The sequence below is a fragment of the Aquarana catesbeiana genome, linkage group LG13, assembly GCF_042186555.1.
Source record: "Aquarana catesbeiana isolate 2022-GZ linkage group LG13, ASM4218655v1, whole genome shotgun sequence".
Taxonomy (NCBI): domain Eukaryota; kingdom Metazoa; phylum Chordata; class Amphibia; order Anura; family Ranidae; genus Aquarana; species Aquarana catesbeiana.
Genome location: NC_133336.1, coordinates 227732870 through 227755723, shown reverse-complemented (window position 1 = coordinate 227755723; position 22854 = coordinate 227732870). Strand labels below are relative to the sequence as shown.

At 48.1% G+C, this 22854-nt stretch overlaps 1 protein-coding gene across 1 annotated transcript in view; it reads right to left on the bottom strand.

Annotated features, from left to right (window-relative positions):
- The window catches only part of LOC141116682 (NACHT, LRR and PYD domains-containing protein 3-like), a 347490-nt gene that overhangs the window by 85656 nt on the left and 238980 nt on the right, over positions 1–22854 (bottom strand). The window contains exon 8 of the mRNA XM_073609073.1: positions 5009–5173. Coding sequence (XP_073465174.1) covers positions 5009–5173 — 165 coding nt within the window. The remainder of the gene's footprint in view (positions 1–5008; positions 5174–22854) is intronic.

The window sequence follows — 22854 nt, the reverse complement described above, 5'->3', positions numbered from 1 at the left end:
TGAACTCTCATTATCATTATGGACCCACAAAGGCATACGTTCCCTACAAAATTTAATACAAGACAACCTCATCAAAACATTCTCCCAACTACAATCCGAATACGCTCTACCTGCATCTGAATACTTTACCTATCTCCGTATACATCATTGCCTGAATACTATACCCCTTCCTCTCTACAGCATTCAACCCAAGACCTGGGATTATCTTACTAACCCTGCCACGAAAATCAAAGGTATCTCCTACTTTTACAACACCCTCCATCAAAAACACACCTTTTCCAAACTAAACCTACACCACAGATGGGAAATCGATCTAGCCCGTAAATTCACTGACACTCAATGGCAACAAGCCCTCAAGTCTATTTATAAAGCCACCAAATGCGCGGCCCTATGGGAACTTGCACAGAAAATCTCACTACGCTGGTATATGACTCCAGCCAGAATAACATCCTTTAATCCACAAATCCCCAACACTTGCTGGAGATGTAAATCTTCCACGAGTGACTTACACCATGTTTTCTGGACATGTTCCAAAGTACAATGCACTTGCGATCCTAAATCTATTGAGGACATCCCTCATCCCTTCAGACTAGTAACCACCCATGTTCTCATTGCAGCCAGACTTAATATAACCAGACACTGGAAGTCCGACACACCCTTGACACTAGGCCAAGTCACTGAGTTGGTATCCCTGCATTTCAGCTATGAGACTACATCAGCTGCATACACTGGCCAATCAACAAAAATACACACTAACTGGCAGCCGTGGATTGACTGGACTAAGCACTGCACACCTCACGTACAAAAGAACTGAATCGCAGACACCTCTTTTTTGACCGAGCAATACCAATTTCTTCATAAGAATTATATGTTACATGTATTAGCTGGTAACTTCTCACCAACCTCCCTTACCATAATATTTTTACAGTAAGACAGTCCTCTTCACTCCTGTGGCACTAGAGCTCCCACATGGGGTGACACACTAGTGAAGTGGACCACTTACACTTCTAGAATTGTCTATAGATATACGTTCACTACTTGTTACATCAGATTCCTGTTTGTGGGCACAAGTTTAAACCTTGACTAAGTTCATATCTTGAATTATTTACTCAGTCGTCATTGCACGACGTACAATGTTAAATTGTACAATGTATATCCTATGAAAACTAATAAAAAAATGGGATTAAAAAAAAAGAAATAACAAAGTAAATGTTACTGTAAAAAATTTAAAGTTAGCCTACCTTAAAAGTGGACAGTATCAGTCAGTAGAGCAGTGGACAGTGCCAGTAGGGCAGTGGATGGTGCCAGTAGGGCAGTGGACATGGTCAGAGGGGCAGTGGACAGAGTCAGTCATAGGGCAGTGGACAGAGTCAGTCATAGGGCAGTGGACGGTGTTAGTAGGGTGGTGGACATGACAGTAGGGCAGTGGACAGTGTCAGAGAGCAGTGGACATGGTCAGTCAAAGGGCAGTGGACAGTGTAAGTCACAGGGCAGTGGACAGTGTCTGTCATAGGGCAGTGGACATGGCTAGTCAAAGGGCAGTGGACATGGCTAGTCAAAGGGTAGTGGACAGGGTCAGTCTTAGGGTAGTGGACAGGGTGAGTCTTAGGGCAGTGGGCAGGGTTTGTCATAGGGCAGTGGACAGTGTTAGTAGGGCGGTGGACATGTCAGTAGGGCAGTGAACTTAGTCAGTCATAGGGCAGTGGTCAGTATAAGTCATGGGGCAGTGGACATGATCAGTCATAGGGCAGTGGACAGTGTCAGTGGTAGGCAGTAGACATGGTCAGTCATATAGCAGTGGACAGTGTCAGTCAAAGAGCAGTGGACAGTGTATGTCATAGGGCAGTGGACAGTGTCAGTCATAGGGCAGTGGACAGTGCCAGTCATAGGGCAGTGGACAGTGCCAGTCATAGGGTAGTGGACATGGTCAGTCATAGGGCAGTGGACATGGTCAATCATAGGGCAGTGTCAGTCATAGGGTAGTGGACAGTGTCAGTCATAGGGCAGTGGACAGCGTCAGTCATAGGGCAGTGGACATGGTCAATCATAGGGCAGTGGACAGTCTCAGTCATAGTGCAGTGGACAGTGTCAGTCATAGGGCAGTGGACATGGTCAGTCATAGGGCAGTGGACAGTGTAAGTTATAGGGCAGTGGACAGTGTAAGTCATAGGGCAGTGGACAGTGTCAGTCATAGGGCAGTGGACATGGTCAGTCATAGGGCAGTGGACAGTGTAAGTCATAGGGCAGTGGACAGTGTAAGTCATAGGGCAGTGGTCAGTGTCAGTCATAGGGCAGTGGACATGGTCAATCATAAGCCAGTGGACAGTGTCAGTCATAGGGCAGTGGACAAGGTCACTTATAGGGCAGTGGACATGGTCAGTCAAAAGCAGTGGACATGGTCAGTCATAGGGCAGTGGACATGATCAGTCATAGGACAGTGGACAGGGTCAGTCATAGGGCAGAGGACAGTGTAAGTCATAGGGCAGTGGATTGTGTTAGTAGGGCAGTGGACAGTGTCAGTCAGTAGGGCAGTTAACTTTTTACAGTTTCTTTCAAAGCTCTTTTGGGGGCTTTGGTGAATTATCAGGGGTCTAAACAAATCCCTGATGTCTCACTTTTTAGACAGAGAAAAAAGCAGCACAGAATGAATGGACAGGAATAGCTCTGTACAGAGCTTTCCATTAATTCACAAACCAAAGCAAAAAACCCAGGCTCTCCTGCGGTTATCGGTGCATGGGAACACAGCCACCAGCACAGCCACCAGCTGAGGGAGAGAGATTATAATGAAACTGAGGCAAATCCATGCCTGGATCTCACATGCAAACAGTGAAACCTGAAGTGATGTCACTTTCCTAGCCAGCACAGCTAGGGGACACATCTAACCAAGCTGATCTGTGCTTGGTTAGATGGTGTGAAGGGCAGGGGGACATTGGGGTCTATTAGACCCCTAATATCTCCATAAAGAGTACCTGTCACCTGCCCAATGCTATAACATAGAGGTTTATTAATCCCTTGTGATAGCAATCAAGTAAAAATAAATATAAAAAAAAAAAATAAAAAACGTTTTAAAAACGTTAATTATAATAAAATATATTAAAATAAAAAAAACTTGCCGAAAACCCCCGTAGCCCCATACACCTGCGCAAATGCAAGCCCACCGTGTGCAGGCCCATGTAAACTGCAGTCACACCATACGTGTGACATGGCGCCGCAAATGTCAGAGTGAAAACAATATTTCTAGCACAAGAGCTTTTAAAGCGTCACCTATGGGGATTTTTGGGCACCATCATTTTTGGCGATATAGCGGGCACATGCAATTTTAAGACATGGAATGTTTGATATATATTTAATCAATGCAACCTCATTTTTTATATTTCAACCAAAAATGGGTATTATATGGTGTGGTTTTGCTCTAAAATTAATTTTATTATATTTTTCCTGAAAATTTGTGTTTAATAAACAGTTGTGCAAATATCATGTGAAACAAAAATTTGCAACCATTACCTTTTCATTCTACAGGACCTCTGCTTTCAGAAAATATATAACGTTCTGGGCGTTGAGTTGAGTTGAGTGGCACCTTGATATAGCGCGGTCAATTACCCCGAAGGATCCCGACGCGCTTGACGCACAAGTACATTCACATCAGTCCCTACCCTCAAGGAGCTTACTACCTAAGGTCCTTAACACACATTCCAACATATACTAAGGCCAATTTAGACAGGATCCAATTAACCTACCAGAAACCGGAGTACCTGGAGCAAACCCATGCAGGCACAGGGAGAACATGCAAACTCCAGGCAGATGGTGTTGTGGTCGGGATTTGAACCAGCGACCCTTTTGTTGCTAGGGTTTAGGTAGTTTTATTGCCATAAAATTAAGATTTTCACATGTATGTGAAAGATAAAAATAATTGCTCTGGACCCGAACTGGATATATTATGTTATCAGCTAAGATGTCCACATAGCAAGCCTCAATCACATTTGAACATGAAAAGAAAGATCTCCATAGTGCATAAATACTTAAAAATGATTTGTTAAATCACAGATTGCGCACTAACATGTAAATGAATATACATAGAGCTCAAATGGCGCATGCCGCTCTGGATTGTGTTTGTTCGTGATAACATCACTGCATGGACTCTGCCCAAAATGACATATTTACCAGCCTCTTCTCCGGCACTCCATCCTGACATATCCCCCCCAGCAGTCAGCAGGAGAGAGGAGGGGGAAGCTGGCAGCGCTGGGGGGGGAGACCAGAAGAACACACAGGGGGCCCGGCCAGCAGCAATGTTTAACCTGGACGAACCAATACCCTCCATTTTGCTCCTGCAGCCACTGAATGCAGTTGGGAGGGAGAGGAGCAAAATCAGGCTTTCAGTGACTGCAGGAGAAAAATGGAGGGCATTGGTCCCTGTATATGCTGCCCCTCTTGTCCGGGAGTAAAACAGGGAGGCTGAACAGCCCCCTGGAGCATGGGGCTGGATCACAATTGCAACCCCTGCAGCTATGCCAGTGGCAACTATTCTCTAAATGAATGGAGCTCATTGGAATAATTTATATTAGATCACTTTATAAAACTTTAGTAAATAGAATTTTATAAGAATTTTTTTATAATGGACTAAACCCCCAATATTGTCATCCATGTGCAGAGATGGTGATACCTCCCATACACAAGATGAGTACAGAATACCACTGACATGACTCATATTGTGCTATAATCTCCTTGGGTATGGAGCATGAATGGTATCAGCAGACAATGGGAAGCTGGAATCAGCATTGCTAGTGATTGGATGATTTTTATCTGATATGCCATGCATCTCTGCTGATAAGAGCTCTGTACTCATAGGAAGTAATGGGGAGATCCCCTAACATCAAATCGTGGATACATAAAGATAAAAAAGAGTTCTTTATAAGTGTATGGTTATTATCATGTTTTTATATTATTTACGTGGTTTAGATATAAAACTGTTCCAGAATAATATTGTCTCAGTCAGTCCTGTTATACTCACTGTAATTCCTCTATCCGGCTTGTTGTCAGAGCTTCCATCAGATTCCTGAAATGAGGACCCTCCAGATTGTTCTTAGACAGGCTCAATCTCTTCAGTGTCCGGTTATTTCTTATTCCAGATGCCAGGTGGGTGCAGGAACTGTCTGTCAGGTGAGTAGAGGACAATCTATAGAAAAAGAGAAGATTGATAACAGAAGAAAATGAATTTCTCCCGCAGGAATGAATGTAACTATTCTCTACATGAATGGAACTCATTTCTCTTTATTGGAATCATTTATATTAGATCACTTTATATAACTCCAGGAAATAGAAATGTATAACTCCATACCAGGGTCAAAGGGCCACCCCTGAAACTGCTTTACTACCACATCTGCATTCCATCCCAAGCCTCATTGTGGTGAGACAGTTCAAAATTTCTCTCTGTTGGTGATGTCACACCCGGCGCACTGTCTGACTACACCAGCTGCACCATCCGCCAGTTTGGAGTCCTTTGCCCAGTTCATTGGGGCTTCTCTACATCACTGACCCTTACAGGTTCAACCAGTGTTCTGTCACCCCAGCACCGGCCCTGATATGCCTGAGTCAGCTTCCAAGGTTTGGGTGAGATTGAGGTTAATAAACAAGCATGATGTTTAATATTGATTGTGTGTCAGCCATATTTTAACCCTTTCCATTCTTGGAATCCTTTGACTTTGATTTCACAATAAATATTTATATAACAAACTGTGGCATAGACATTTTTCTGACTTTTCTGAAGTATGACTCAAGTGGTTTGTAGCCATCACCCCCAGCACGGGAATAATAGGAATCTTTTGTTGTTTGTTCTTTTGTACAACACCATCCCTGGTGTTTTGGTTCCCCTCTAGCTGCATTCATTACACAGCCTTATATGTTGGTTCTCCAAACAGCACCTGAACTTTAGGAGTACATCCATACCAGGGTTGTCAACCATTCTTAAATGTATGGATGGTCTATAAAAATGTTGTCTCAACCATGTAAGGGCAATGAATGGCCATAAAAAAAATGGCTGTGGTCAGCTTTTAAACTGTGCATATGCAGTTCCAAAGCCAGATGAATATTATTGCTTAGGCCAGGAGGTGGGGTGGGTCCAAGAGCACAGTGATGTCATGGAGCACCTTTTCCTGCCAGCTGATCACCATTCAGATTGCAAGGAGACCAGGCTAATAATAGCCTGCTGCCTGTCTAGACCAGTGCCCACTTTCCACAACTTTTCTTCACTTCCCTCTCCAGCCAGGTAGCAGTCTTTGGAGCTGTCTGTGGAGCAGTCCTTTCTATGTTGGGTGCAGTCTGTGGATCAGTCTCTTTCTCAGTAGAGACAGTCTATGGAGCAGTCCCTCTTTATGTTGCAGGCAGTCTGTGGAGCAGTCTTTCTCTCTGTAGGGGTAGTCTGTGGAACAGTCTCTATTTTGGAACAGTTTGTGGAGAAGTCTCTCTCTCTACAGGGGCAGTCTATGGATCGGTTTCTCTCTCTGTTGGCAGCAGTCTGTGGATCAATCTCTTTCTCAGTAGGGGCAGTCTTTGGAGCAGTTTCTCTCTCTGTATGTTGGGGCAGTCTGTGGATCAGCCACTCTCTCTATGTTGGGGGCAGTCTGTGGAGCAGTCTCTCTATGTTGATAGCGGTCTATGGAGAAGTCTCTCTCTCTCTGTTGGGGCAGTCTGTGGAACAGTCTCTCTCTATGTTGGGGGCAGTCTGTGGAACAGTCTCTCTATATCTGTTGGAGCAGTCTATAGAGCAGTTTCTCTTTCTGTTGGGGCAGTCTGTGGAGAAGTCTCTCTCTCTGTTGGGGCAGTTTACAGAGCAGTCTCTCTCTCAGTTGGGACAGTCTGTGGAACAGACTCTCTCTCTGTTGCAGAAGTCTATGGAGCAGTCTCTCTCTGTTGGGGAAGTCTATGGAGCAGTCACTCTCTCTGTTGGGGTAGTTTTTGGATCAGTCGCTCTCTGCTGGGGCAGTCTGTGAAACAGTCTCTCTCTGTTGGGGCAGTCTATGGAGCAGTCTCTCTCTCTGTTGGGGAAGTTTGTGGAGCAGTCTCTCTCTCTCCATCTATGTTGGCAGCAGTCTGTGGAACAGGCTTTCTTCATGTAGGGGGCAGTCAGTGGAGTAGTCTCATTCTCTCTGTTGGAAGCAGTCTGTAGAACTCTTTTTGTTGGAGGAAGTTTGTGGAGCAGTCTCTCTCTCTATGTTTGGGGCAGTCTTGGAGCAATCTCTCTCCCTCTGTTGGGGCAGTCTGTGGATCAGTCTCTTTCACTGTTGGGACAGTCTGTGGAGCAGTCTGTCTCTCTGTTGGGGCAGTCTGTGTGTCAGTCTCTCTCTCTGTGTTGGGGCAGTCTGTGGAGAAGTCTCTCTCTCTGTTTGGGCAGTCTGTGAAGCAGTCACTCTCTCTGTTGGGGAAGTCTATAGAGCAGTCACGCTCTGTGTTGGGGCAGTCTGTAGAGCAGCCGTTCTCTCTGTTGGGGCAGTCTGTGCAGCAATCTCTCTCTGTTGGGATAGTCTATAGTGAAGTCTATGGAGCAGTCTCTCTCTCTTTATGTTGGAGGCAGTCTGTGGATCAGTCTCTCTCTCTCTATATTGGAGGAAGTCTATGGAGCAGTCTCTCTTTCTGTATGTTGAAGGCAGTCTGTGGAGCAGTCTTTCCCTATGTTGGGGGAAGTCTGTGGGGCAGTCTCTCTCTGTTGCACGCAGTCTGTGGAGCAGTCTCTCTCACTCTGTTGGGGGCAGTCTGTGGAGTAGTCTCTCCCTTTGTTAAGGGCAGTCTGTGGAACTCTCTCTTTCTCTATTTGGGGCAGTCTGTGAAGAAGTCTCTCTCTCTCTGTTAGAGGGCAGTCTATGGAGAAATATCTCTCTCTCTCTCTGTTGGGGTGGTCTGTGGAACAGTCTCTCTCTCTGTTGGGGCAGTCTGTGGAGTAGTCTCTCTTTCTATTTTGGAGACAGTCTGTAGAGCAGACTTTCTCCATGTTGGAGGAAGACTGTGGAGCAGTCTCTCTCAACCTGTTGGGGGCAGTATGTGGAGCAATCTCTCTGTATGTTGGGGCAGTCTGTGGAGCAGTCTCTATCTCTGTTGGGGGCAGTCTGTTGAGCAATCTCTCTCTCTGTTGGGGGTAGTCCATGGAGCAAGCTCTCTCTCTGTTGGGGCAGTCTATGGAGTAGTCATTCTTTCTTTGTTGGAGGCAGACTGTGGAGCAGTCTCTCTCACTCTGTTGGGGGCAGTCTGTGGAGTAGTCATTCTTTCTATGTTGGAGGCAGACTGTGGAGCAGTCTCTCTCACTCTGTTGGGGGCAGTCTGTGAAGAAATCTCTCTGTATGTTGGGGCAGTCTGTGGAACTGTCTATCGCTGTTGGTACAGTGTTTGTAGAAGTTTTTAATTTAGGGGCAGTCTGTGGAGTAGTCTCTCCCTCTCTCTCTGTTGGGGGAAGTCTGTGGAGCAGTCTCTTTCTTTGTGGAGGGCAGACAGTGTTCATACTGTGGGTCAGTCTCTCTGTTGGGGAAGTCTATGGAGCAGTCTTTCTCTCTGTTGGGGCAGTTTGTGAAGCAGTCTCTCTCTCTCTCTGTTGGGACAGTCTGTGGAGCAGTCTCTCTGTTGGGGCAGTTTATACAGCAGTCTCTCTCTCTCTATGTTGGAGGCAGTCTCTGGAACAGTCTTTCTCTTTGTTGGAGGCAGTCTGTGGAGCAGTCTCTCTCAGTTGGGGGCAGTCTGTAGAGCAGTCTCTCTCACTCTGTTGGGGGCAGTCTGTGGAGTAGTCTCTCTCTCTGTTGAGGACAGTCTGTAGAACTCCTTTTGTTGGGGGAAGTCTGTGGAGCAGATTTTTTCTCTTTGGGGGGCAGACTGTGGAGTAGTCTCTCTGTATGTTGGGGGCAATCTGTGGAGCAGTCTCTCTCTCTGTTGGGGAAGACTGTGGAGCAGCCTCTATTTCTGTGAGGGGGAACTGTGGAACAGTCTCTCTCTCTGTTGGGGAAGTCTATTGAGTAGTCACTCTCTGTTGGGGAAGTCTGTGGAGCAGTCGCTCTCTGTGTTGGGGCAGTCTGTGAAGCAGTCGCTCTATGTGTTGGGGCAGTCTGTGGAGCAGTTTCTCTCTGTTGGGGCAGTCTCTCTCTGTTGGGGCAGTCTATGGAGCAGTCTCTCTCTCTCTATGTTGGAGACAGTCTGTGGAGCAGGCTCTCTCTGTGTTGGGGCACTCTGTGGAGTCGTCTCTCTTTCTGTTGGGGCAGTTTTCAGAGCAGTCTCTCTCTGTTGGGGCAGTCTGTGAAGCAATCTCTCTCTGTTGAGGCAGTCTATGGTGCAGTCTCTCTCTCTGTTGGGGCAGTTTGTGGAGCAGCCTCTCTCTGTTGGGGCAGTTTATAAAGCAGTTTCTCTCTCTGTTGGTATGGTATGTGGAGCAGTCTCTCTCTGTTGGGACAGTCTGGCGCAATCTCTCTCTCTGTTGGGATAGTCTATCGGGCAGTCGCTCACTATTGGGAAAGTCTATGAAGCAGTCCATCTCTCTGTTGGGGCAGTTTGTGGAACAGTCTCTCTCTCTGTTATGGCAGTAGTCTGCAAGCCGTGATCACATCCAGTTGAAGCTACGTGACATGGCGTTGCAAAACGAGTCAACGTAATCACGGCTTGCAGACTCCAATGGGAGACGGGGACTTTTTGTAAGGGGAAATTGAATCTTTCCAAACGGAGCCGCTAACAGTAAGGTTGCTACCTGCCATATGACTCCGCCATAGCCTGATATCACGGACCAGCGGAGTGCCAGCAAACAGGCTTATATACGACACAGCATGTCACAGACAGCATTTGTGGTCTAACTTTTCCACAACGGTCAGAGAAGCTACGGAGCTGATGTGTTGCTGTGGAAGTACAGGAGATTTTGACTGTTATCCCCACACTACCAAGAGGCGGTAATGTAACCAATATCAGCATTTGTTTACATTGGCATTGTTGCACAGATCTCTTGAAACATTTGTTCGGCATGGCCTAGGTATGAACGTGGATCCTGGGACAACTTGCAGTGATAGATATTTAACCACTGCTAGATGATATATACTGAATAAAAGGACAGTCCCAGGTTACTCTCATCTACCTTATCCCGTTCAAGGCGGTTAGCATTTGGCAGTGGTCACCTAAATTAATTGTGTGATTCCTATTCACCTGTCACTACCTCTTGTTAGGGATTTTTTGAACTCCACGCTGTTTATTCAATTTTTGGAATGGGCATATTGTTTTGAATGAAATGTTTGAAGCATGCGCATGCGAATCTACGTTTTGAAGTTCCTCCATTCCATGCATTAAGAACATTCAGGACATTGTGGTAATTCTATAGTCAAGTTATCTCCTGTTCAGCAGCCCATGTTCTGTCAGCACTATCCCATATCCCCGCCTCCCCGGGGGCCACACATGCACAATGCCCCTCTGTAACTTTTTATCTGTTATTTAATTTCCTATTGGCGTTTAGCCATAGGGGCTTTGTGCATCTGTGGTGAAGCAGGCGCTTGCACCGTGTGTGTTTTATGTATGTTATTGTTTGGTTATTGTCTGTAAGTTTGGTTAATGGGCATACCATATGCAAATCTTGCATTCGTTGGGCCCATCCATTAATGTATGATGGATCAACTTTATTCAACTTTCTCCTAATGACATCTGTGTAAATTTTAGTCTTTGATACTTTAATAAAATTTTGGAATTTTTATAAACTCACTCTCCCATTACTGTCCACTATATCCATAGTAACTGTCTTTGGGTCCAGGGAGACCACCCTCTTCGTGTTCTTCTCTGGTATCCTATTTATGTATTTATGCCTGGTTTTGGTTACGGATATAGCCTCCATATTTGGGGAGTGGCACTGGGCGAGAGATTATTATCTGTAAGATGGCATGAGGTATAAGGGTGGGCCTCCCTCTTGGTTTCTATAGTAAGTCTATGGAGTAGTCTGTGGAGCAGTCGCTCTCTGTGTTGGAGCAGTCTGTGGAGCAGTTGCTCTCTGTGTTGGAGCAATCAGTGGAGCAGTCGCTCTCTGTGTTGGAGCAGTCAATGGAGCAGTCGCTCTCTGTGTTGGAGCAGTTAGTGGAGCAGTTGCTCTCTGTGTTGGAGCAGTCGCTCTCTGTGTTGGAGCAGTCTGTGCAGCAGTCACTCTCTGTGTTGGAGCAATCAGTGGAGCAGTCGCTCTCTGTGTTGGAGCAGTCTGTGGAGCAGTCACTCTCTGTGTTAGAGCAGTTAGTGGAGCAGTTACTCTCTGTGTTGGGGCAGTCGGTGGAGCAGTCACTCTCTGGCTGTCTTTTGGAGCAGTCTCTCTCTGTTGTGGCAGTCGCTCTCTGTTTAGGCAGTCTATGGAGCAGTCTCTCTCTCTCTATGTTGGGGCAGTCTGTGGAGCAGTCTCTCTCTCTCTGTTGTGGAAGTCTATGGAGCAGTCTCTCGGTGTTGGGGAAGTCTATGGAGCCGTTGGTCTCTCTGTTGGGGCAGCCTGTGGAGCAGTCTCTCTCTGTGTTGGGGCAATCTATGGAGCAGTGTCTCTCTCTGTTGGGCCAGTTTATAGAGCAGTCTCTTTCTCTCTATATGTTGGAGACAGTCTGTGGAGCAGTCTCTCTCTATGTTGAGGGCAGTCCGTGGAGCAGTCTCCCTGTTGGGGGCAGTCTGTGGCACTCTATCTGTTGGGGGAAGTCTGTGGAGCAGTCTCTTTCACTGTTAGGGACAGATTGTGGAACAGTCTCTCTCTATGTTTGGGGAAGTCTGTGGAGTGATCTCTCTGTTGGGGCCATCAATGGAGCAGTCTTTCTCTCTGTTGGAGTAGTCTGTGGAGCAGTCTCTCTCTGTTGGGGTAGTCTGTGTAGTAGTCTCTCTCCAATATATGGAGGCAGTCTTTGGAGCAGCCTTTCTCTATGTTGGGGCAGTCTGTGCTGCAATCTCTCTGTATGTTGGGGCAGTCTGTGGAGCAATCTCTCTGTAAGTTGGGGCAGTCTGTGGAGTAGTTTCTATGTTGGGGCAGTCTGTGGAGTAGTCTCTCTCTCTCTCTGTTGGGGGTAGTCTGTGGAACACTCTCTGCTGAGGAAGTCTGTGGAGCAGTTTGTCTATTTGGGAGTAGACTGTAGAACAATCTCTCTATGTTGGGGACAGTTTCTGAAGTGATCTCTCACTCTCTCTGCCGGGACAGTCTTTGTAGCATTCTCCCTCTCTGTTGGGGCAGTATGTGGAGCAGTCTCACTCTCTGTTGGGGCAGTGTGTGGAGCTGTCTCTCTCTCTCTCTGTTGGGGGCAGTGTGTGGAGAAGTGTCTCTCTCTGCTGGGTGCAGTCTGTGGAGAAGTCTCTCTCTCTCTCTATTGGGGCAGTCTGTGGAGCAGTCTCTCCCTTTCACTGTTGGGGCATTCTGTGGATCAGTCTCTCTCTATCTTTTGGGGCAGTCTATGGAGCTGTCTCTCTCTCTGTTGGAGGTAGTCTGTGGAGAAGTCTCCCTCTCTGTTGGGGCAGTCCATGGAGCAGTCTTTCTCTGTTGGGGCAGTCTGTGGAGAAGCCTCTCTCTCTGTTGGGGCAGTCAGTAGAGCAAGCTTTCTCTCTCTTTTGGGGCAGTCAGTAGAGCAGCCTCTCTCTCTCTCTCTGTTGGGGCAGTCTGTGGAGCAGTCTCTCTCTGTTGGGGGCAATCTATGGAGCAGTTTCTCTCTCTCTCTCTTTTGGGGCAGTCTGTGAAGACGTTTCTCTCCTTGTTGGGGCAGTCTGTGGAGCAGTCTCTCTCTGTTGAGGCAGTCTCTCTCTGTTTGGGGCAGTCTCTCTCTCTCTGTTTGGGGCTGTATGTGGAGAAGACTCTCTCCCTGTTTGGGTTAATCTGTGGAGCAGTCTCTCTTTCTGTTGGGGCAGTCTGTCGAGCTCTCTCTCTCTCTGTTGGGGCAGTGTGTGGAGCAGTTTCTCTCTGTCTGTTGGGGCAGTGTGTGGAGCTGTCCTTCTCTCTGTTGGGGCAGTGTGTAGAGCAGTCTCTCTCTCTGTTGGGGCAGTGTGTGGAGCTGTCTCTCCCTCTCTGTTGGGGCCGTCTGTGGAGCTGTCTCTCTCTCTCTCTGTTGGGGCAGTCTGTGGAGCTGTCTCTCTCTCTGTTGGGGCAGTGTGTGGAGCAGTCTCTCTCTGTTGGGGCAGTCTGTGGAGCTGTCTCTTTCTCTGTTGGGGCAGTGTGTGGAGCAGTCTCTCTGTTGGGGCAGTGTGTGGAGCTGTCTCTCTCTCTGTTGGGGGCAGTCTGTGGAGAAGTCTCTCTCTCTGCTGGGGGAAGTCTGTGGAGAAGTCTCTCTCTCTCTATTGGTGCAGTTTGTTGAGCAGTCTCTGGAGCAGTCTCTCTCTTTCACTGTTGGGGCATTCTGTGGATCAGCCTTTCTCTATCCGTTGGGGAAGTCTATGGAGCAGTCTCTCTCTGTTGGGGGTAGTCTGTGGAGAAGTCTCTCTCTTTGTTGGGGCAGTCCATAGAGCAATCTCTCTCTGTTGGGGCAGTCTGTGGAGCAGTCTCTCTCTGTTGGGGGTAGTCTGTGGAGAAGTCTCTCTCTTTGTTGGGGCAGTCCATAGAGCAATCTCTCTCTGTTGGAGGCAGTCTGTGGAGCAGTTTCTCTCTCTCTCTCTTTTGGGGTGGTCTGTGAAGAAGCCTCTCTCTTTGCTGGGGCAGTCTGTGGAGCAGTCTCTCTCTCTCTCTGTTGAGGCAGTCTGTGGAGCAGTTTCTCTCTGTTGGGGGCAGTCTCTCTCTCTCTGTTTTGGGCTGTATGTGGAGCAGTCTCTCTCTCTCTCTCTGTTTGGGTTAGTATGTGGAGCGGTCTATCTTTGTTGGAGACTGAAGCAGTCACTCTCTCTCGCTGTTGGGACAGTCTGTTGAGCAGTCTCTCTCTGTTTGGGCAGTCTGTTGAACAGTCTCTCTCTCTGCTTGGGGCAGTCTGTGGAGCAGTCTCTCTCTCTCTGCTTGGGGCTGTCTGTAAAGCAGTTTCTCTCTCTCCTTGGGGCTGTCTGTGGAGCAGTCTCTCTCTGTTTGAGGCAGTCTGTGGAACAGACTCTCTCTCTGTTTGAGGCAGTCTGTGGAGCAGACTCTCTCTCTTCTTGGGGCAGTCTGTGGAGCAGTCTCTCTCTTTCCATTTGGGCAGTCTGTGGAGCAGTCTCTCTCTCTGTTGGGAGAGTTTGTGGAGCAGCCTCTCTCTCTGTTGGAGGCAGCCTGTGGAGAAGTCTCTCTCTCTCTGTTGGGGCAATCTGTGGAGCAGTCTCTTTCTCTGTTTGGGACAGTTTGTGGAGCTATCTCTCTTTCTCTCTGTTGGAGCAGTCTATGGAACAGTCTCTCTCTCTGTTGGGGCAGTATGTGGAGCAGCCTCTCTCTGTTGGGGCAGTTTATAAAGCAGTTTCTCTCTGTGTTGGGACAGTATGTGGAGCAGTCTCTCTCTGTTGGGACAGTCTGTAGAGCAATCTCTCTCTCTGTTGAGATAGTCTATCGGGAAGTCGCTCACTGTTGGGAAAGTCTATGAAGCAGTCTTTCTCTCTGTTGGGGCAGTCTTTGGAGCAGTTTCTCTCTGTTGGGGGCAGTCTCTCTCTCTCTCTCTGTTTCAGGCTGTATGTGGAGCAGTCTCTCTCTCTCTTTTTGGGTTAGTATGTGGAGCGGTTTCTCTTTGTTGGGGACTGTCTGTGAAGTTGTCTCTCTCTCTCGCTGTTGGGACAGTCTGTTGAGCAGTCTGTCTCTGTTTGGGCAGTCTGTGGAGCAGTCTCTCTTTCTGCTTGGGGCAGTCTGTGGAGCAGTCTCTCTCTCTCTCTGCTTGGGGCTGTCTGTGAAGCAGTCTCTCTCTCTCGCTGTTGGGACAGTCTGTTGAGCAGTCTCTCTCTGTTTGGGCAGTCTGTGGAGCAGTCTCTCTGTCTGCTTGGGGCAGTCTGTGGAGCAGTCTGTCTCTCTCTCTCTGCTTGGGGCTGTCTGTAAAGCAGTATCTCTCTCTCACTGTTGGGACAGTCTGTTGAGCAGTCTCTCTCTGTTTGGGCAGTCTGTTGAGCAGTCTCTCTCTCTGCTTGGGGCAGTCTATGGAGCAATCTCTCTCCCTCTCTGCTTGGGGCTATCTGTGGAGCAGACACTCTCTATTCTTGGGGCTGTCTGTGGAGCAGTCTCTCTCTTTCCATTTGGGCAGTCTGTGGCGCAGTCTCTCTCTCTCTGTTGGGAGAGTTTGTGGAGCAGCCTCTCTCTCTGTTGGGGGCAGCATGTGGAGAAGTCTTTCTCTCTCTCTCTGTTGGGGAAATCTGTGGAGCAGTCTTTTTCTCTTGGGGCAGTCTGTGGAGCTATCTCTCTTTCTCTCTGTTGGAGCAGTCCATGGAGCAGTCTCTCTGTTGTGGCAGTTTGTAGGGCAGTCTCTCTCTGTTGGGGAAGTTTATAAAGCAGTTTCTTTCTCTGTTGGGACAGTATGTGGAGCAGTCTCTCTCTGTTGGGATAGTCTGTGGAGCAATCTCTCTCTCTGTTGGGGTAGACAATCGGGCAGTCGCTCACTGTTGGGAAAGTCTATAAAGTAGTCTTTCTCTCTGTTGGGGCAGTTTATGCAGCAGTCTCTCTCTCTGTTGGCAGTATGTGGAGCAGTCTCTCTCTGTTGGGGCAGTTTATAGAGCAGTCTCTCTCTCTGTATGTTGGAGGCAGTCTGTGGAACAGTCTTTCTCTTTGTTGGAGGCAGTCTGTGGAGCAGTCTCTCTCCATGTTGGGGCAGTCTTTGGAGCAATCTCTCTAAGTTGGGGGCAGTCTGTATAGCAGTCTCTCTCACTCTGTTTGGGGCAGTCTGTGGAGCAGTCTCTCTCTGTTGGGAGAGTTTGTGGAGCAGCCTCTCTTTCTCTGTTGGGAGCAGCCTGTGGAGCAGCCTCTCTCTCTGTTAGGGGCAGTCTGTGGATCAGTCTTTCTTTCTGTGGGGACCAGACTGTGGAACAGTCTCTCTCTCTGTTGGAGAAACCTATAGAGTAGTCACTCTCTGTGTTGGAGCAGTCTGTGGGGCAGTCGCTCTCTGTGTTGGAGCAGTCTGTGGAGCAGTCGCTCTCTGTGTTGGAGCAGTATGTGGAGCAGTCGCTCTCTGTGTTGGAGCAGTCAGTGGAGCAGTTGCTCTCTGTGTTGGAGCAGTCTGTGGAGAAGTCGCTCTCTGTGTTGGGGCAGTCGGTGGAGCAGTCTCTCTCTGTTGGGGCAGTCTATGGATCAGTCTCTCATTTTCTCTATGTTGAAGGCAGTCTATGGATCAGTCTCTCTCTCTCTCTGTTGTGGAAGTCTATGGAGCAGTCTCTTTGTGTTGGGGAAGTCTATGGAGCCATTGCTCTCTCTGTTGGGGAAGTCTATGGAGCAGTCTCTCTCTCTGTTGGGGCAGGCTGTGGAGCAGTCTCTCTCTGTTGGGGCAGTTTATAGAGCAGTCTCTCTCTCTATATGTTGGAGGCAGTCTGTGGAACAGTCTTTCTCTTTGTTGGAGGCAGCCTGTGGAGCAGTCTCTCTCTATGTTGAGGGCAGTCTGTGGAGCAGTCTTCCTGTTGGGGGCCTTCTGTTGCACTCTATCTGTATGGGGAAGTCTGTGGAGCAGTCTCTTTCTCTGTTAGGGACAAACTGTGAAATAATCTCTCTCTTTGTTGGGGGCAGTCTGTGGAGTGATCTCTCTCTCTTTGTTGGGGCCATCAATGGAGCAGTCTCTCTCTCTGTTTGAGTAGACTGTGGAGCAGTCTCTCTCTGTTGGGGAAGTCTGTGTAGTAGTCTCTCTTTCTATATTGGAGACAGTCTTTGGAGCAGCCTTTCTCTATGTTGGGGCAGTCTATGCTGCAATCTCTCTGTATGTTGAGGCAGTCTGTGGGGTAGTCTCTCTCTCTCTCTCTCTCTCTCTCTCTCTCTCTCTCTCTCTCTGTTGGGGGCAGTCTGTGGAACACTCTCTGCTGAGGAGGTCTGTGGAGCAGTCTCACTCTCTGTTGGGGCAGTGTGTGGAGCTGTTTCTCTCTCTGCTGGGGGCAGTCTGTGGAGAAGTCTCTCTCTCCCTATTGGTGCAGTTTCTTGAGCAGTCTCTGGAGCAGTCTCTCTCTTTCACTGTTGGGGCATTCTGTGGATCAGTCTTTCTCTATCTGTTGGGGAAGTCTATGGAATCTCTCTTTGTTGGGGACTGTCTGTGAAGCATTCTCATTCTCTCTCTGTTGGGATAGTCTGTTGAGCAGTGTCTCTCTCTGTTTGAGGCAGTCTGTGGAGCAGACTCTCTCTCTCTTCTTGGGGCAGTCTGTGGAGCAGTCTCTCTCTTTCCATTTGGGTAGTCTGTGGAGCAGTCTTTCTCTCTGTTGGGAGAGTTTGTGGAGAAACCTCTCTCTCTGTTGGGGGCAGCCTGTGGAGAAGTCTCTCTCTCTGTTGGGGCAGTCTGTGGAGCTATCTCTCTTTCTCTCTGTTGGAGCAGTTTGAGGAGCAGTCTCTCTCTGTGTTGGGGCAGTCAATGGAACAGTCTCTCTCTCTCTCTGTTTGGGGCAGTCTGTGGAGCAGTCTCTCTCTCTGTTTGGGGAAGTCTGTGGAGCAGTCTCTTTCTCTGTTTGGGGAAGTCTGTGGAGCAGTCTCTTTCTCTGTTTGGGGAAGTCTGTGGAGCAGTCTCTTTCTCTATTTGGGGAAGTCTGTGGAGCAGTCTCTCTCTCTGTTTGGGGCAGTCTGTGGAGCAGTCTCTTTTTGTTGGGGGCAGTCTGTGGAGCAATCTCTCTTCCTCTGTTGGGGCTGTCTGTGGATCACTCTCTCTCTCTGTTTGGGTAGTCTGTGGAGCAGTCTCTCTCTCTGTTTGGGGCAGTCAGTGGAGCAGTCTCTCTCTCAGTTAGGGCAGTCTGTGGAGCAGTCTCTCTCTGTTTAGGGCAGTCTTTGGTGCAGTCTCTCTCTCTGTTTGGGGCAGTCAGTGGAGCAGTCTCTCTCTCTGTTGGGGCAGCCTGTGAAGAAGTCTCTCTCTCTCTGTTGGGGCAATCTGTGGAGCAGTCTCTTTCTCTGTTTGAGGCAGTCTGTGGAGCTATATCTCTTTCTCTCTGTTGTAGCAGTCTGTGGAGCAGTCTCTCTCTGTGTTGGGGCAGTCAATGGAACAGTCTCTCTCTCTCTGTTGGGGGCAGCCCGTGGAGAAGACTCTCTCTCTCTCTGTTTGGGGCAGTCTGTGGAGCAGTCTCTCTCTCTGGTTGGGTGAAGTCTTTGGAGCAGTCTCTCTCTTTCCATTTGGGTAGTCTGTGGAGCAATCTCTCTCTGTTGGGAGAGTTTGTGGAGCAGCCTCTCTCTCTGTTGGGGGCAGCCTGTGGAGAAATCTCTCTTTCTGTTGGGGAAATCTGTGGAGCAGTCTCTTTCTCTGTTTGGGGCAGTCTGTGGAGCTATCTCTCTTTCTCTCTCTCTCTGTTTGGGGAAGTCTGTGGAGCAGTCTCTTTCTCTGTTATGGGCAGTCTGTGGAGCAATCTCTCTCTCTGTTTGGGGCTGTCTGTGGATCACTTTCTCTCTGTTTGGGCAGTCTGTGGAGCAGTCTCTCATTCTGTTTGGGGCAGTCAGTGGAGCAGTCTCTCTCTCTCTGTTTGGGGCAGCCTGTGGAGAAGTCTCTCTCTCTCTGTTGGGGCAATCTATGGAGCAGTCTCTTTCTCTGTTTGAGGCAGTCTGTGGAGCTATCTCTCTCTCTCTCTGTGTTGGGGCAGTCAATGGAACAGTCTCTCTCTCTGTTTGGGGAAGTCTGTGGAGCAATCTCTCTCTGTTTGGGGCAGTCTGTGGATCACTCTCTCTCTGTTTGGGCAGTCTGTGGAGCAGTCTCTCTCTCTCTGTTTGGGGCTGTCTGTGGATCACTCTCTCTTTGTTTGGGGCAGTCAGTGGAGCAGTCTCTCTCTCTGTTTGGGGCAGCCTGTGGAGAAGTCTCTCTCTCTCTGTTTGGGCAATCTGTGGAGCAGTCTCTTTCTCTGTTTGAGGCAGTCTGTGGAGCTATCTCTCTCTCTCTCTCTCTGTCTCTCTGTTGGGGGCAGCCTGCGGAGAAGACTCTCTCTCTGTTTGGGGCAGTCTGTGGAGCAGTTTCTTTCTCTGTTTGGGGAAGTCTGTGGAGCAGTCTCTCTCTCTGTTTGGGGCAGTCTGTGGATCAGTCTCTTTTTGTTGGGGCAGTCTATGGAGCAATCTCTCTCTCTCTGTTTGGGGCAGTCTGCGGAGCAGTCTCTCTCCCTGTTTGGGGAAGTCTGCGGAGCAGTCTCTCTCCCTGTTTGGGGCAGTCTGCGGAGCAGTCTCTCTCTCTGTTTGGGGAAGTCTGCGGAGCAGTCTCTCTCTCTGTTTGGGGCAGTCTGCGGAGCAGTCTCTCTCTTTGTTTGGGGCAGTCTGCGGAGCAGTCTCTCTCTCTGTTTGGGGCAGTCAGCGGAGCAGTCTCTCTCTCTGTTGGGGCAGTCTGTGGAGCAGTCTCTCTCCGTTTGCGGCAGTCTTTGGTGCAGTCTCTCTCTCTGTTTGGGGCAGTCTGTAGTGCAGTTTCTCTCTCTGTTGGGACAATCGTTGGAGCACTCTATTTGTGGGAATTCTGGGGACTTTGTTTTAAGGGGAACTCTGTGGACTTTGAAGTAAAGGGGAACTCTATAGACTCTGATCATGTTAAGTGGGCTTTGAGAACCTTCATTGTAAGGAGAGTATTTAGGGAGACTCTGATGTAAGGGGGAACTCTGTGGACCCTGATATAAGGATAGAATGCTGGGGACTTTGATTTAGGTGGAAAATCTGTGGACTCTGGTGTAAGGGGGACTTAATGAACTCTGATATATGGAGGGAATGCTGGGGAATTCAATTTAGGGGGAACTCTGTGGACTCTGATGTAAAGGGGAACCCTGATGTTAGAAAGGAGCTTTAGTGTAAAAGAATATCTCTTTGGACTCTGATGTAAGGGGGAAACTAGGGAACTCTAATGGGGACCCTGATGTGAGGGGGGACACAGATGTAAAGAGCACCCTGATGTATAAGGTAATAGTGTGGATTTTAATGTAAAGGAGTTTTTCTTTGTTTCTGTTATAACATTTTGCAAATAAATTATCTTACTTCAAAAATTTAGGCCAAAATGTATTCTACTACATTTCTTTGGTAAAAAATAACCCAAATTAATGTATATTATTTAGTCTGTGTGAAAGGCCTACAAACTATGGGATATACAGTATATTTGAAAACTGATTAGTCCTGATGTACTCATCTTTTGAGACTCTAAAATGCCAGGACAGTACAAATATCCCCCAAACAGTCCAAGCTATTTAGTAAGAGGAAAAGTGAGTTTTTGGAAGTTTTTTTTCACAATTTTATGGAAAATTAAGAAATTAAGTAAAATTAGTTTTTTCCACATTGTCATTTTAACAAGTTATGTCTTACAAACAGCATAGGCATACTTCTAATTACACCCCAAAAGCACATTCTGCTCTGCCTCCTAAGTATGGGGTTTTCAAAGCCAAGCCACATAGAGGGGCTAAAAATCCAAGGAGCACGTTTGCGCTTTCAACTACCTAACACATTTTTGTAGGCCCTGGAGCACCAAGACAGTTGAAACACCCACAGAATGGCTCCTACTTTGGAATGCAAACACTCCAAGGTATTTTCTGAAAGGCATAGAGTCTTTTGAAAATTTAATTTATTTGACACAAGTTTTAGAAAATGCAGGAAAGAAAATTTAAATTTATTTTTTAAAAGACGTCAATTAATTCGATACTTCTTTCTCGTACATCACGGGACACAGAGCCTCAGTAATAATTGATGGGTTATATAGGTATCACTAGGTGATTGGACACTGGCACACCCTAACCAGGAAGTTCAACCCCCTATATAATCCCTCCCCCTACAGGGATACCTCAGTTTTTTAGCCAGTGTCTTAGGTGTTGGACGTGTAAAGATGTCCTGTGCTGAGCTCCAAAGGGAATATCCTATATCCTATACTGGGGCAAGCCAGGCGAACTGGATCCATTTCAAAGTGTCCTTTCTAGGCCGAATTGGATGGTACCCGGGCCTCGTGTCCGAAAAAACGGGGTTTTACCTGTAACGCTTCCTCTTTTTAGAGAGCTGGACTCCGCATTTCAGAAAATGGTTTTTCTAGCCTTATTTCTGGCCGGGTGCTTTACAGGTCCAGAACTGCGGATCCCCCTATCCGTAGGGGGCCCCAGTCTCTGTAGGTTTTTTTCCAAACGGAACCCACCGTGAGAGGTGAAGATTGGGTCTGTATAACAGAACCCTACGGCTGGATAAGGTAAGGGAGATTCCACAGAATTTTTTAATTCTAGTGGGTTTCTCCTTTAAAATAAATGCATGCTATGCCTATTGTCGCCACCGGGGGCTGCCAAGAGCACATACCTTCTCATGCTGATGTCTGTCTCAGTGTTTTCACGCTGCACAAGCTCCTCCAGCCGAGCTCCAGGTAGGATGGGATGGGGGGCTCTCCTCTGGATATTCCCCCCAGAATAGGGGGAGGCCACAGGTGGTCTGTGAGGCGGTAGTATACCGCACTTTCACCGCCGCTGCCGCCATTGCCACGTGCAGGCCCCATCACTGCCGACCTCTCTCCTTTCTTCCCCACCCCCTGCCTTTCCTCCATGCTTGTCCAGAAGGGTCGGCTTGCGCGGGAAGCGCAGGTTTTTTTGAAAAACTGGGGGGGGTGGGGGGGTGGTAGAGTGGGGGGTCAGCGCGTCCAGCGTGCTCAGACGCTCACATTGCCGGCTGCAAGGCTATAGAAGCACACTTTACAGGTGCACACAGCCTTTGGAGGGACACAGAGCTGACGGTCGCATGTAAGGTGGGATACAGGCATTTTCCTAGGCAGTATTTATTAAGGAAACACCAGACTGGGCATTTGGAAGCAAGGCTTTTGCCAGACTACATCGCTCAGCAGTCAGTGTTCATTTTGTGATTCCTCCACCTTGTTGCTTTGCACTATGGGTAGAAGAGGTTCAAATACCCCAAGAACCAGAGGCTCTAGGGGATCTCCTTCAGGTTCTGAGGACCCCCTTTCTGCAGCATCCTCCCCCCCTGAGGGGCCAGGGACGGCTAGCCAGGGATAGCCGTTGGGGTCACAGGCTACACCTGCTTCTGGCACTTCAGCCCCTGTATACATTACACAGGAGGTTTTTTCCTCAACCATTAATGGTTTAGAGGAAAGATTAATTGCCGTAATTGCATCTTCACTCAGTGGAAGAAAACACACTAGGTCTTCCTCTGCTTCCCAGGACCCTCAGACAGAGGAGCTCTGGGATAGGGGAGAAGAATCCCTTTCAGAGGATCAGGATGGGACGGATGATTCCTCTTCTGAGGAATCAGGTGAAGAAGGACCCTCTTCGGCTTCCCAGGAGGAGAAAGTCTTAGTGCAAATCCTTGCTGGATTGGTCCGCTCCACATTTAAGTTGCCCGTATCTGAATCAGTTAAAGAACCCTCTTCTTCTTTGGGGTCACTGAAACCTCCTCAAACAGCACATGCTTTTCCTGTTCATAATTTACTTGAAAAGCTCCTTTATTCTGAGTGGGATCACCCAGATAAACGTTTTTTTCCGCCGAAAAAGTTTTCAACACTTTATCCTATGGAAGAAAAGTTTATTAAAATATGGGGAATACCGGCCATTGATGCGGCCATTTCCTCCGTAAATAATAGTCTGACTTGTCCTGTAGACAATGCTCAGATGCTCAAGAATCCTGTGGATAAAAGGATGGAGTCCCTGTTGAAGGATGTTTTCTCCTTAGCAGGTTCAGTGGCTCAACCTGCAGTAGCAGCGATTGGAGTCTGTCAATACTTAAGAGACTATGTTAAGCAGGTCATCAAAGTTCTACATGAACAGCAGGCCCAGGGGTTGGCTAACCTTCCAGCAGCCTTATGTTTTGTTGTTGACACCATCAGAGATTCTATCATGCAAACCTCTCGTCTTTCACTGGGGTTGGTGCATATACGTAGA